General features: G+C 35.6%; 1 protein-coding gene across 4 annotated transcripts in view; it reads right to left on the bottom strand.

The window, feature by feature from the left end:
* LOC127863242 (sentrin-specific protease 1-like) overlaps positions 1–14,632 on the bottom strand; it is a 289,205-nt gene that overhangs the window by 271,280 nt on the left and 3,293 nt on the right. For all 4 annotated transcript variants that reach the window (XM_052402633.1, XM_052402629.1, XM_052402632.1 and 1 more), the window contains exons 2-9: positions 10,947–11,002; positions 9,651–9,834; positions 8,565–8,649; positions 5,669–5,744; positions 5,146–5,219; positions 1,769–1,899; positions 792–940; positions 1–72 (exon numbers count right to left, since the gene is read on the bottom strand). The exon at positions 1–72 is cut by the window's left edge and continues 36 nt beyond it. In XM_052402633.1, the coding sequence (XP_052258593.1) occupies positions 1–72; positions 792–940; positions 1,769–1,899; positions 5,146–5,219; positions 5,669–5,744; positions 8,565–8,649; positions 9,651–9,834; positions 10,947–11,002 (827 nt within the window). The remainder of the gene's footprint in view (positions 73–791; positions 941–1,768; positions 1,900–5,145; positions 5,220–5,668; positions 5,745–8,564; positions 8,650–9,650; positions 9,835–10,946; positions 11,003–14,632) is intronic.

Raw genomic sequence — 14,632 nt, 5'->3', positions numbered from 1 at the left:
CAGGCTGCATGGAGGGAATGGCTGATATGTCTGTGATATGGATGAGACTTTCATCTACTGGGGATGTGGTACCTTGAGAGGCAGTGGAAAAGAAAATATATTTTCAAATGTTTGGATAAAAAATCATGGACAAACTTACATGTGATGAAATATTAAATCATTATATTGACAAGGAAAAAAATAACCAAAAAATGCACTGCCATGTATTAATCTTTTTCTTATATTAATAACAGAATATAAAGACCCCAGTAAATATGAGACTATGTGAATATCCACAGGTTCACTTGCCAATCGCTAATTAAAATTCCTGGGGGCAAGTTATTTTGGAAAGTAGGTTGACTGTTGGGCAAGTCAATTAGCATATTCACATAACTATGGTTTCCGTCTTGGCAGTTATTATCCCCATTGAGATATTATCATAGTTGTAATTTGGTTTATATTATAGGCATGCTATCAGACTATCAAACTGTGTTTATATTACAATATTTTCAACATGAAAGACATAGTGTAACAATCAAAAGACATATATTTTTTCCAATATTCAGAAGGCCTACCAAAAATCAGTACAAGCGTAACACACAGTATAAAGTAAATTAGAAAAAAATTCCTACAAAACACAATGCAGAGTCAGTGATTAGCCTGCAGGCCCTGCACATATCAATTTTGACACCTGGCCGGCTTGGTCAAACTGATCATGTCAATGATAGCAAAGTTATAGCCATTTAACAAAAATTAAGACAATTAAACAATTTAACATATCACATCTAGACATATAACTCTTCATATCATACCATTTACAACAGGCCTTGGGGTAGATTTCTGACTAGGATGGACTTTAAACTTCACACTGTCTTGTCTGGTGGAGCGACTGGGAACATCTTTCTTCACATCTGGGCCGACAGTGGCACCCAGTATGCTGTCATTCCCCTTAAAGTAAAACCTGCAACACAGACATCAAGTTCATGATAGACATGCCAATTAGCATCGCCCTGATCCCTTCTCATTTTGTGCTGTTTTAATTTAAAGTCTTTATGGCAAAACACGATTGCAGATTCAAACAAATGTTATTAAAAAGGTTGTTTTATGCTATTAAACTTCTTGGATTTATCAAAGTAATAGAGAATGCCACCAGCCTAGTCAGTGTTTTTTTAGCGTTCAAATTAGGGGCCAGTACTCAGCCACAATCCCAATGGATTTTTTTATAGATATTTTTCCAAGTGGGACTGAAAACATCCTGATTGAAGGCACCCCCCCCCCTAAAAGATCTCAACAGAGAGCGAAAATGGAGATTATGGTTAAATTAACTACCCAATGCGCACTGATATTCATCACTTGATTCATGCATTATCAGTCCCGATTTGTAATCGTAATTACTCGGCCTAAGCTTGGAACCAATGAAAACAATTACGTTGGCTTACCAAAAAAGGCCGAAAGTTCCGATATACCAACTTCCTGTACATTTCCAAAAAAGGCGAATGTTTGTGTTAACTACATTCTTAAACACATTTATCGTCAATGACTGCAACAGTGTTTTGTTGAATTATTACTAGTTATCAAATTGCAAGGTTATTATATTGTTAACTACAATAATATCTGGATTATTTAATACAGTTTAAATGCTAAACAAGATATTTGTGTCACAGAATCCGTTTATGAATTCTGTTAGTGACGATGATTTTATTTTGTTCAGAATGATCATGTCTTTTAAAGATCATTTTTGGTTACTCCCTTGAGTGGTCTCATAATACAAGATTGACTGTACACATACTTTGTGAGTTCTGGTACCCTGACTGGGTGCTTGATTTCCTTCTTCGCTGTGTCCCCCGTCTCACCCAGTGGAACGGTCGTGAACTTCTGTAGTAGCTGCTGGTATCTGGCTCTCTCATCCAGTCGTACACTCTGATGCAAACACACAGCAACATGCAAGTATATTGCAAGCTCCTCATTCATAACTGATTGCATATCAAATTTGAAGTTTTTTGTTATATCACATAGGAACTTGCAAGACCCCTTGCTATATCAATTAGGTTAAGATAAACAAGTAATACAAGTCCCCTACCTCTCCATATTGCCATCTATCCATCTTTAAAGTTTCATGAAAAAATATAAAGAACTTTTAAAGTTATCGCAGGATCCACCATTTACAGCAATATTTCTAGTCTATTTGTTGCCATAGCAACCAGAATTCTTGACATAGGAGCAAAATAAAATGACGTGTATAATCCCCATATTGCAATCTTTCCATGTTTAAAGTTTCATGAAAAATATGAAGTACTTTCAAAGTTATCGCAGGATCCACCATTTTCAGCAATATTTCTAGTCTATTTGTTGCCATAGCAACCATAATTCTTGACATAGGAACAAATGAAATGAAGTGCATAATCTCAATATTGCCATCTGTCCATGTTTCAAGTTTTATGAAAAATATGAAGAACTTTTAAAGTTATCGCAGGATCCAGAAAAGTGTGACAGACAGACTGACAGACTCACAGAGCGCAAACCATAAGTCCCCTCCAGTTTCACCGGTAGGGGACTAAAAATCTCTTGATTCCAATAATGATTTAAACCCTGTGTTGACAAAATTTGGGTGCACACATGAAAATAAGATTTTGAAATTGATGTATAAACAACAAGGCTATTTGGGTACTGGTTTATTGGCCTGTGTTGGGGCATATTCACAAAGGCAAAACAAATCCTATTTCCAACACCATTACAAAATTTGCAAATGTATTGTTTTCCTTTTAGACGTCAAGAAAAAGAAGGAATATGCAAAACAAGAGGACCAAAGGTCCTAGGTCGCTCACCGGGGACACGATGAAACTGAACTGTTCTGGGATGATTCAAAAACCATTTAAGAACCCGACCATGATATCATTTCAACAAATATTCTGAGCAAAGTTCATGATTAAATGTGGTCCCCCAAGAGTGTTTGCAAGTATTTTAATTAATTTGACGCAGTGACATAGTTTTCGCCGCCATGTGACCCGGTTTTTAACTCAACCTAGATATAACTGGGACAATTCTTCTAACAAAGTTTCATGATGACAGTCTTGGATGTAACCCCACTTGAACTTTCAACAAAGTCTATTGATTTTTGCATCAATCAAGTGAAAAGTTGGTAGCAAGATTGTTTAAGTTTTTCATTCATGTCCATACTAAGCAACATGTCCAGAAAAGCAACACATAGACTTCTGTTCATGTCCATTGAGCACTCATTGAGAAGACGCATATCGAACAGTGTTTTAGATTGATCTCACGAGACGCTTCAACTCAAAAAAGCAATAGTGTTGATTTTAGTAATTGTTCTATATTTCTCCAATACAAAAATATTACAGACTTTATTACTTTAATTCGGACTAGCTAAAACTAACACCGACTAGTGAAATTTCAAACTTGTAGCCAGATCGGGCCAGAGCCTTAAAGGTAAAGGTATGCTTTTATAGTCTGATTACTCACTATGATTTACCCCCCCCCCCCCCCGGATTTAGGTCGTCCCTTGATATATGGCGCCAAAGGCAGCCAGGTCAGTGTCACATTGACTTATTTCTCTCACAGGTACCCATTTATACACCTGGGTGGAGAGGAGCAAGCGTGGGATTAATTTTTTGCTAAAAAAAATCCAGTGCCCCAAGCGGGATTCGAACCAGGGACCTTACTATCCCTAGACCAGCATCCTACCACTAGACCACTGTCCCCACAAAAGTGCCAAGACTGTGATTATTGGGTGATGTGGTCTTGAGACTGTTCAAAAGTTTTTTCTTTACTTTCACAGTTGCCAAGTTTATGACCTCATGTGACCCAGTCCTGAACAGAGCAGATATATTATTAAGACAATAATACTGAATTAGTTTCAAGAAAATGGGGCAATAAATGTGGCATCTAAAGTGATCTAATGCTATTTCCGTAATTTGACTGAGTGACCTATTTTATTTACCTCATGTGACCGATCTAGAGCACTATATTGGTGTACACTCATGTCTACGTGATTCCAGCAATTACCCAATAAACTGCTATGATGGATACATTCAAACAGTAAGCAACTACTTCAGATAATCCAATACAGCGTAAATAAGAAGTCATTTAAGCACTGTACCCAGAGCTCCAGATAAGGATTTAGTCTAAAGGGTATTCCATCCCCTGATATTATTGTTAAAGCGTATTGTACTCCTTTGTTTCAGCCATAAAGGGTATTTAGGAATATGTAGGGGTATTTTCCATTTCCATAGAAAACTTACAAAGTAAATGGCGTGTTTAATCTATAAATATTATTATTTGTTATTTATATTATTCAATGCAAACAGAATGAATTTAAAATTACGACATGAACAGACTTTCTTTTAAAATATTCCCGCTGGAGCCGCTGGTTGCTTAAAAACGTCCCTTTTTTGATCCACAAACATGATGGGCCACCATTTTTATTAAAAGCTTATTTTGATTGACTTACTTTAAAGTGATATTATGGGCAGCTTACAGTATATAGGTGTCTATCGCAACCCTTGATTATTTTTGGTGTTTTCACTTCATATACACTTATATTTGTTAATGCAGCATCAACATTCTAAAACAATATCCAGGAGAGAGAAAAATAATCCATTTGAATATCAACCGTACTTTCGTTTTGACAACTGACGACAGAAATGATTCGATGTACGATGTGAGTCTAAATGTAGTTTTCATGCAGATTCGTTCATACGACACAAGGACACAATTTAGTTTTATGGATCTATTCGGCTTAGAGGAGTGGGTGAGTCATGTAAAATATCGAAAATAATATATAATTTTTATAATATATATTTTTTATAAACAACTGGTAGCAAGATGAGTTGTAGATAATTGGTCAGTTACCACATTTTAACTTATTCTTTTGACCTGTTAATTCTTTTCAGCTCAATTCAATAGTGAAAAATGCCCATATTATCACTTTAAATTCAAAGGTTAACTTACACTAAAAACTGGTTACGCACTTTAATCGATTTAAAATACGTACCAAGATTTGTATTTCGATTTGTTAGGTACTGGGCTGATTTTTAATGAGCTTTTTTATTTTTCAATGCGTAAATACGCAGATATGGGTAAATACGCAGATACGTCTCTTATCTGGAGCTCGGACTGTACCAATATGAAGCACACAGAAATACATCATACCTCTGAAGCTGAGAACTGGTGTTTGTTTCTGGTTATAAACTTTTCCTTTGCCCTGTGAGGTCTGTTTGGAATCACTGGAACACAAATTACTTCATTCTTAACAAATCAAATTATTTAATCCTTTCCCCCATAAGAAGCAAGGTGAAAATGGCTTTTGCAACCAGCATAAAACCAGAACACCCTGCGAGTAACTCGCAGTCTGTTCAGGCTTTATGCTGTTCGCTGCTCATCAGTAACTAAGGGTTGAAAATGAATCCTTTGAATGTGAATTTAGTAAGAAAGGTATTTAATTCAATGTAACTTTTTAAGGGACTACAAATGTGTCAAAAAGCGTATCCATGTGGTAATAGGTTAATTAATGGTTAGTATGAATTACTTGCAAAGAAAAGCCTTTTTCAAGATTTATTGGAAAATTAAAAGAAACACATGGTTTTATTTGAATGTAAGTGAATCTGTGTATTATCAGGTTTATATGCATATTCTAGTACAATTTGAAGAAATCTTCTGATAAGAGTAGACATACATGTGCCGGGCAAATCATCTGTTTGAACTGTTCGACTCTCTGTTGATCTTTTATGTAACGGGCCACGAGACAAGTTCTGGAAAAAAGCAATTGTCTAATAAACATCTACTGGAAAACTGTATGGATGTTATTGTCTAATACACATCTACTGGAAAACTGTATGGGTGTTATTGTCTAATACACATCTACTGGAAAACTGTATGGGTGTTATTGTCTAATACACATCTACTGGAAAACTGTATGGGTGTTATTGTCTAATACACATCTACTGGAAAACTGTATGGGTGTATTGTCTTATACACATCTACTGGAAAACTGTATGGGTGTTATTGTCTAATACACATCTACTGGAAAACTGTATGGGTGTTATTGTCTAATACACATCTATGGGAAAACTGTATGGGTGTTATTGTCTAATACACATCCACTGGAAAACTTCATGGGTGTTATTGTCTAATACACATCTACAGGAAAACTGTATGGGTGTTATTGTCTAATACACATCTACTGGAAAACTGTATGGGTGTTATTGTCTAATACACATCTACTGGAAAACTGTATGGGTGTTATTGTCTAATACACATATACGGGAAAACTGTATGGATGTTATTGTCTAATACACATCTACTGGAAAACTGTATGAGTGTTATTGTCTAATACACATCTACTGGAAAACTGTATGGGTGTTATTGTCTAATAAACATCTATGGGAAAACTGTATGGGTGTTATTGTCTAATACACATCCACTGGAAAACTGTATGGGTGTTATTGTCTAATAAACATCTACTGGAAAACTGTATGGGTGTTATTGTCTAATACACATCCACTGGAAAACTGTATGGGTGTTATTCATTGCCAGTTACAGGACTATTGAAATAGCAGTCATGGAAGTTGTGAATGTAGAAGTGTAAAGCTTGGAAAAGTCTGATGAAAACAATATTTTCAATAGTATGGCAGTTTTTGACAAACAAATTTGTCCAGTCAGGCAAGCACTTTGAGAATCTTCTAGTCCTGACATACAATCTTCTTACCCATGTCTGAAATACCCCCATTTAATTAAAAAATATTTAAACCCAAACATATTTCATCACATGTTTTAATTGTGAACTCTTAAATCAACAACAGTACTTGTTCTTAAACAATTCAGTCTGATTCAGCAAAGAGTGCTTTTCTAGACCTCTAGCCACTAGTATATAGCAAAGGTAGAGATCTCTAGAGCAATTCTATTTGCACACTGCTGGTCCAGAGCTAAGTACATGTAAGTCAGCTTATACACATTTTTTTTAATGACTTTAGTTGCTAATGATAGATGTTTATTTTCTGCCTTTGTTTTTATGTCTCAAGCCTAACGGGGCTAGTATTATGTGCATTATATCACGCACTCAAAGTAAAGATAAGCAGATGCCATCTATAGAGACTATGAATGTATTATTAGAAAGACCCTACAAAACAAAGTCATTTATATAAAGACTTCTTTATGCTGGATTATTTTTTATAAGAATTTACTTTCCCTTGTGAACAGTCTTCAGAAAAACAGTTAGTACATGTTGAATTCATTCTAAATTTTTAACACTTGTCAATTGGTTGTCATGATTAACTAAAAACAGTGTCGGATGCACGCAAATCTTCTTACTTCTGATTTACGCATGTTCAATAATGTATGCAACTGCCTTGATTAAATCTTCATATAGAAACCTATCCACAATTCCCTTTACCATATTTACTTCTGAACAAGAGATGTGTTTGTCAGAAACACAATGCCCCCTATTGCGCCAGTTTGAAATAAAATTTCAATATATCATTTAGCAGCTTTAGAAATTATCTCCCTTTTAAAGCTTATTACTTCCCTTGGATTGTATTTTTTTTACTTTTGACCTTGAAGGATGACCTTGACCTTTCACCACTCAAAATGTGCAGCTCCATGAGATACACATGCATGCCAAATATAAAGTTGCTATCTTCAATATTGCAAAAGTTATGGCCAATGTTTTCGGACGGACTGACGGACGGACGGACAGACAGACAGTTCAAATGCTATATGCCACCCTACTGGGGGCATAAAAAGAAAAGTGTGAATGTTTGTGTTTATGCTATGCTTAAACGCATAACTCATCAATATTGACCAGAATTTGTCATTTATTTAAAGTCCTTTGTGCTTCTTGCCCAATCAGGCAACTGGAAGTGAAAAGAACTTACACAGATAACCCTGACTTGCCTGGGGCAATTGTTATTGCCAAGCCCTGAACATTTACCACTTTCACTGTATATTTAGAACATAAGTTAAACAAGACTATTGCCAAGCAATATATGTCCCCTACCGGCTTCACCATTGTTAGAAATTCCACCATTGTCAGAATTTTTTAAATTTAATTTTTATATTTGTTTCCATAGCAACCAGAATATTTGTTGTAGAAACAAAATGAAATGATGTGCATAATGTCCATATTGCCATCTATCCATGTTTCAAGTTTCATGAAAAAATATGAAGAATTTTTTAAGTTATCGCAGGATCCAGACAACCACCATTTTCAGCAGTATTTCTAGTCTATTTGTTGCCATAGCAACCAGAATTTTTTAAATGACGTGCATAATGTCCATAATGCAATTTATCCATGTTTCAAGTTTCATGAAAAAATATGAAGAACTTTTAAAGTTATCGCAGGATCCAGAAAAGCGTGACAGACAGACAGACGCACAGCGTCCGGTGAAACCGGTAGGGGACAAAAAGAAGCAACATTGATCTTAAGGAATAATACCACTAAAACAGACAGCCTTAATTGCGTTTCTTTTTGACAAATCAGACATGTATGCTAAAGATGGAATAATACTATTTAACATATCAGTGAACACATTTTGATAATTTCTTAACAAGTGTTTGCACCCATTATGACTTACGTCAGTGGTCAACTGTTTATATGTGGGCTCATACACTTGAAATGTGCCTGGTCTGTATGCAGTAGGTACATCATTCCGGGAATAACTGGAAGAGAAATGTGTAACATGGACAATCATGGCCAAAATTGCAAATTGTTTGCTAGCAGAGAAGACAAAACTTTATAAGTGCTCATCAGACATAATGTCCATTATTGTAATCGAGTCAGACCCTTGGGATCTCATTGTTAGTAATTATATTATTATATTATAGTAATTGTTTACAGTAAAAGGGTGTGATGATAATGCCCGACACCATCTTTCATGTAATGTTTAATTACCATTATTACATAAATTTTAAAACTGTGATTCCTTGTTAATCAATCTGCAATAAACGCTTACTTCATGACTGACATCAATACAAAACAATGGTCGCCAGTTAACATTCGTTCTCGTTAAATTAAATGCATTCTCGTTACTGATTGGACGCTGAACAGCACAGTTTGGCGACTGGAAAGTTACCTGACAATTTCTTGTGGTGCATCCATATCAGCATACATGTACATGGCTGTGTAATGTGACTTTATTATTCGATACTCTGATATCTCTTATCGGTGGATGATCTATAACCACATGTCGCTTTTATGGTGATTAAGCGAGGAGTTAACGGAGTGAATGACCGGAGTTACTATTGTGATTTGTATGTCCCATGTATTAATAAACAGTATACATGCGGATAAGCGCATGTCCAAGTGACTTCCACCATTTGTAAAACAGACGTAAGTCGTTAAGACTCCCGTTTTGGGGCATAATTTACGCCCGGATGTCCATTAATGGAAGCGCTGGTCATTATATTATTAAAGAGACATTTATTTTCTCTATACACTAGTTTATAAAATTTTTATAATATACCAAAATCAACATGTTATCTTTATATTCAATGCTTTTCAACCATTTCATAACTCCTTAGCACTCATTCCCCAAACAAACAGTAATAATGTTTGTATAATTTTCCTTGCTTGAAGCACTGTATTACTCGTAATGATAACCACACACACACATCAAATGAACATCCATCTTTTATAGGTTTGACTGCTGACACCATGTTACCTAAGGGGAGCAGAGCTCTTCTTGAAGGAATCCGTATGGTGATCGCCATTTCTACGGACACCATTGCCGTTGTGGTTGACTGGTTTGTCTTCAACAGATCCCCAATTGAAAAGTGCGGGTGTTTTCTTCTGGACCCAGTCGGCCATGTTTTGCACAATGTTTGTGCTGAACAGATCGAAAAAGGCTGCAATAAAAAAAAGGTAAGTGAAAATATGTATATGGGAATGTACAAGATAACATACGATTGTTTTGTACACTGCTTTGGGAATGAGTCAGATACCTTCAAGTTGAATTTTGTTCAGAAATGTTCAAGAGACCTTAATAGAAGTTTAACACACAAATGCACCTGATCAATATGATGTCCATTATCTACTTGGAGGTTTTAGATTCAATCCCCACATTGGAAGCATTCCTTAAATTTCTCTAAAAGACACTATGTCATTATATCCAGGAAGTGGTCTCTTTAAATTTCCATGCATTTAAGCTTACTTAAAATGTTATCTTGCAACTGGGAAATATTAAAAAAAAGTAGTTAAATAATTAAAAATCTGAAACTGTTGTCATTATGCTAAATAGTATTTCAAATATGTATCAACATTGCAAACAAGAAAGGTTCATACCGGTAATCAGCAATTAAGACTTAAATGTATTGAGGGTTTGTCATTAATATATAAAATAAATTGTAATTGGTAAAAAACCCATATGGAAATGGTGCAAAATTTCCTCCTCATGAAGAATGTGGGAAGCTTCCCCCTAGGCCACAGCGGGCCCTGATAATATTAATAGTGTAACCCCCAATTATTTATCTGTGCATGAAAAACATGTACATTTTCAGAAAAACTGACTAGAAATTGAAAAGAGTGTTAACTGTCAAAAAGTTATGTTTTAATAAAACCTGACTAGTGTTGTAACATAAACCATATGATTTATCTCCCATAATGACAATACTGGCCGATACATTAACTTTCAGTGTACAAGTATCAGAATATCTCACATATTTCTGTTTAAATATCAACTTTAAGTTTTGGAAAGAAATTTCGGCTAAATAACTTTTAACCAATTTTCTTGGAAGTTTATTTAAGTAAACTAACACTTCTAATTTTTAACTTGTCCTTTCTGAATAAGCTTTTCTAAAACAATAATGAACATCATTATTTTTTCCACAAATTAATTTTTTCCAATGTCCCATGACATTTTTCAAGTGAACGCTTATAACAGTGTAACAATACATAAATTATAATCCGTTATCTTTGACTCTGAATTTAAAAAGCATGTTGCTGCTAAAATCATACTTACAACTTGTCCTTTCTGTCTTTATTTTTTTCACACCACCCAGTTCTACACCATCAGGCCTGAAAAAGAAGAATTTGAGGAATTCATTAAAGAATTTCACAACATCAACTGAGCGTTATAAATCATTAAATTATCTTGTATAGCAACCAGGCCCTCATGGATTTGAACTGTCACAAGCCGCATTATTCAGATAATAACCATGCACAAAAATGAATCAATCAGGTTCTATAAAAAAAATTCAGTCAGTAACAAGTGTGTGTTGGTACGCAAAAGCATATGTATACAGGGATTGAAACATACTTTTATAAGGCCAATTGCCCAGATGGGCAACCAACTCCTTAAATTACCGTATTTTCCCTTGTACAGCGCGCGCCCATGTATAGCGCGCAGGCTGTTTTATAAATGCAAAAATGAAGAAAAAATATTTAAAGACAATAAAACCACCAAATCGAACCGAAAATGGCAGCCATTGTACTATTGCGCAATCGAAAAATTAGGGGCATTGGAAAGCTTAATTAAGCATTTAAAATAGCTAAAATCATTATGATTGAGAGCATGGGTTGCATAGCACTATACTTTTCTGACAATTTTGTAATTTTCTAGCAACAGATTAACAGTCCATATGCATTTCGTTGAAAACGTGAGAAAATAAGACTTCATGTACATCATGTCATTCTTCATCGGGGAAAGCATAGGCTTTAAATTTGAATGCTGAATAAAAACTTCGTGGCGCATGGGAGACAGGGCTACAGTTGTTGAGATATGTCAGTATTGACATAAAACTGTTAATCTATTATGTTGGACAAGTTGGGTTATTGTTTGTCGCACTACACAGGCGTGAATGTGATGAACAATGAAGGCACCAAAAACCTGGACCAAACTGGCAAACTGGAAAACACTTAAGAAGTCCCTGTTCACACCTACGGTTACCTGCAAAAATGACCAAATACCTTTACCAGTCCAATGTAAGCTGCCTAATCGGACCAAAAATGGCCGTAGAAGTGCACAAACACAGACAAATAAATGTTTGCATACTTTATTCAAACCTTTTTTTTTTAAATAACTAATGCTACCCCGTTCATATCTGCCGTTACCGACTTTTTGTTGTTTCGACAACAGCCCCTTCAGTCTGTAAGATAATAGGGTGTAGTTTTCTGGAATAAACAAGATGTGTTTGTGAAACACAATGTCCCCCTATATGATGTTTGACCTTGAAGGATGACCTTGACCTTGACCCTTCACCACTCAAAATGTGCAGCTCCATGAGATACACATGCATTTCAAATATAAAATTGCTAGCTTTAATATTGCAGAAGTGACATTACATGAGCAATTTTGACCCATATATTTGACCTTGAAGGATGACCTTGACCTTTCACCACTCAAAATGTGCAGCTCCATGAGATACACATGCATGCCAAATATCAAGTTGCTATCTTCAATATTGCAAAAGTATTCAGAAAAAAAGCGATTTGGGCCACATATATTTGACCTCTGACCTTGAAGGATGACCTTGACCTTTCACCACTTAAAATGTGCAGCTCCATGAGATACACATGCATGCCAAATATCAAGTTGCTATCTTCAATATTGCAAAAGTATTCATAAAATGAGCGATTTTGGCCACATATATTTGACCTCTGACCTTATAGGATGACCTTGACCTTGATCTTCCATCACTCAAAATGTGCAGCTTCATGAGATACACATGCATGCCAAATATGAAGTTGCTATCTTCAATATAGCAAAAGTTATTGCAAAATGTTAAAGTTGGCGCAAACCAACCAACAGACCAACAGACCAACCAACCAACAGACAAGGCAAAAACAATATGTCCCCCACTACTATAGTGGGGGACATAAAAAATGGCGGCTGTTAAGAATATTTACGATTACGAAATGATTTTTTTGCAATTTAGCAGCCAGGATAGCGTTGTATCAATGTATAACGCGCACAAACTTTTTTATTTGAAATTTGGAGGTAAAAAACTACGCGCTATACAAGGGAAAATACAGTAGGTTGCCCAGCAAAAAATCTACCAACCCAGAGTCTTTCTAATGCTTTTAATACATTTTGTTTTTCAATGAACGTACAATTTAAGTTAAGGCTGCTTGGTAGTACAATAACATAATTAACACTTTCCATACATTGTTTTCACTTATTATTCTTGACCTGATAAGTTGATTTACTTGTTATCAGCAATTTCAGCAAAGCTGAACAGGCGATTATAAACCTCAGCATTCAGAATTTTAATTTTTGGGGCTTGTGAATCGTAATTTGGTTTACTCTTTGGTACATATATAGCTGCCACACTCTTGCGCCCATCGGACTGTTCATGTTTCTTTATGCTGTCAATTTTCCATGAGGAGCAACCTTTCGTAAAAGATCTTTGCATTCCTTGTGCAACATAATATTTACAGTACAGGCACCGTGTACTTAAACAAACGCCACTTGCTGCGGTGTTCATCTCACTGTGTTCGCTTACCAATATGAACCCCGCGATGGATGTTCAGATCAAATGTCGCGGGGGCTGTTTGCCATAAGGCGAACACCTCGGACCCATAATATCTACCGCGGTGTTCATCGTGTTTGCTTAAAATAAAATAATTGAACATAACCGTATTGTATTGATCTCTTTCATTTAAAAGTGATAATGAATAACGTATTTCACACCCATGCCCATGACAGTGTTTTCTGTCTTTTTAAACACCGCATATAAAAGAAAACCGCGTTCGCACCGAGCTGTAGGATACCGCACCTGGAGGAGTGTTAATTGAGTGTTTGATTGTTCAATTAAGAGTTTGAAGCCAAGGAGAACTCATAACTGATTGAAGTAATCGTATTATCCCAAGTTTCTGGATTCCCCAATACATACATGTCCACTGTCTCAATCGCATACATGCAACTTTTCCCATCTGTATCCATTACTCGATAATCCCATATATGCCCGATTTATATTTATATAAAACCAAATTATGGGTGGGTAGTATAGACGATAAGAGTCATAAACACAAACGTTTGAAATTTTCGAAAGTGTCAAATGAATTTCGTCATATGATTCTATTTAAAGATATAATGAAATAAGCTCCCAATCAGGACCGTTGTATTGCAACATGCGTAAATCACCTGACACAGTTTGCACGCGTTGTCTACAGCTATTTAAGGTTACAAATTCTACATGAAATAAATAAATTTCTTTGTCCAGATAAAAGCGCGCGAAAATTGGCGTGGGTGTATTTATTTGTAAATAAAAATTTCGTAGCGAGTACAACATTGAGATCATTTAATTTCCATTAAAAGTTTCGTTGGGAATTTCAACTAAAGTACCGGGGTATCTCGCGAATTATTTGGCATTGACATTTCCTCTTAATAAAATATAATTTAAACATGCTGTATCGTTACCATTACGCTGTATCAGTTCCTTCATAATTGAAACAATTATTGTATTGTATACTGACTGCATACAAGCAGCGTTTTTTTCCCCAAAGGGGAAAGGTACCTGTACCCCTACAATTGGGAATTTTTCGAGTCGTGAAATCTTCAAATTGGGAAAAAAACGAGTCGCGAAATCAATGAATTGGGAAAAATTCGAGTCGCAAAATTGATGAATTGGGAACCTTTAAAATGCATGTAATCTATCATTAGGGGCTATATTCTGCATCACAAAGCATTTTCAACTCTAGGTTGTG

This window comes from Dreissena polymorpha, unplaced genomic scaffold (genome assembly GCF_020536995.1).
Source record: "Dreissena polymorpha isolate Duluth1 unplaced genomic scaffold, UMN_Dpol_1.0 chrUn003, whole genome shotgun sequence".
NCBI lineage: Eukaryota > Metazoa > Mollusca > Bivalvia > Myida > Dreissenidae > Dreissena > Dreissena polymorpha.
The sequence above is the reverse complement of the archived record's forward strand: the minus strand, read 5'-3'. Positions and strand labels throughout refer to the sequence as shown.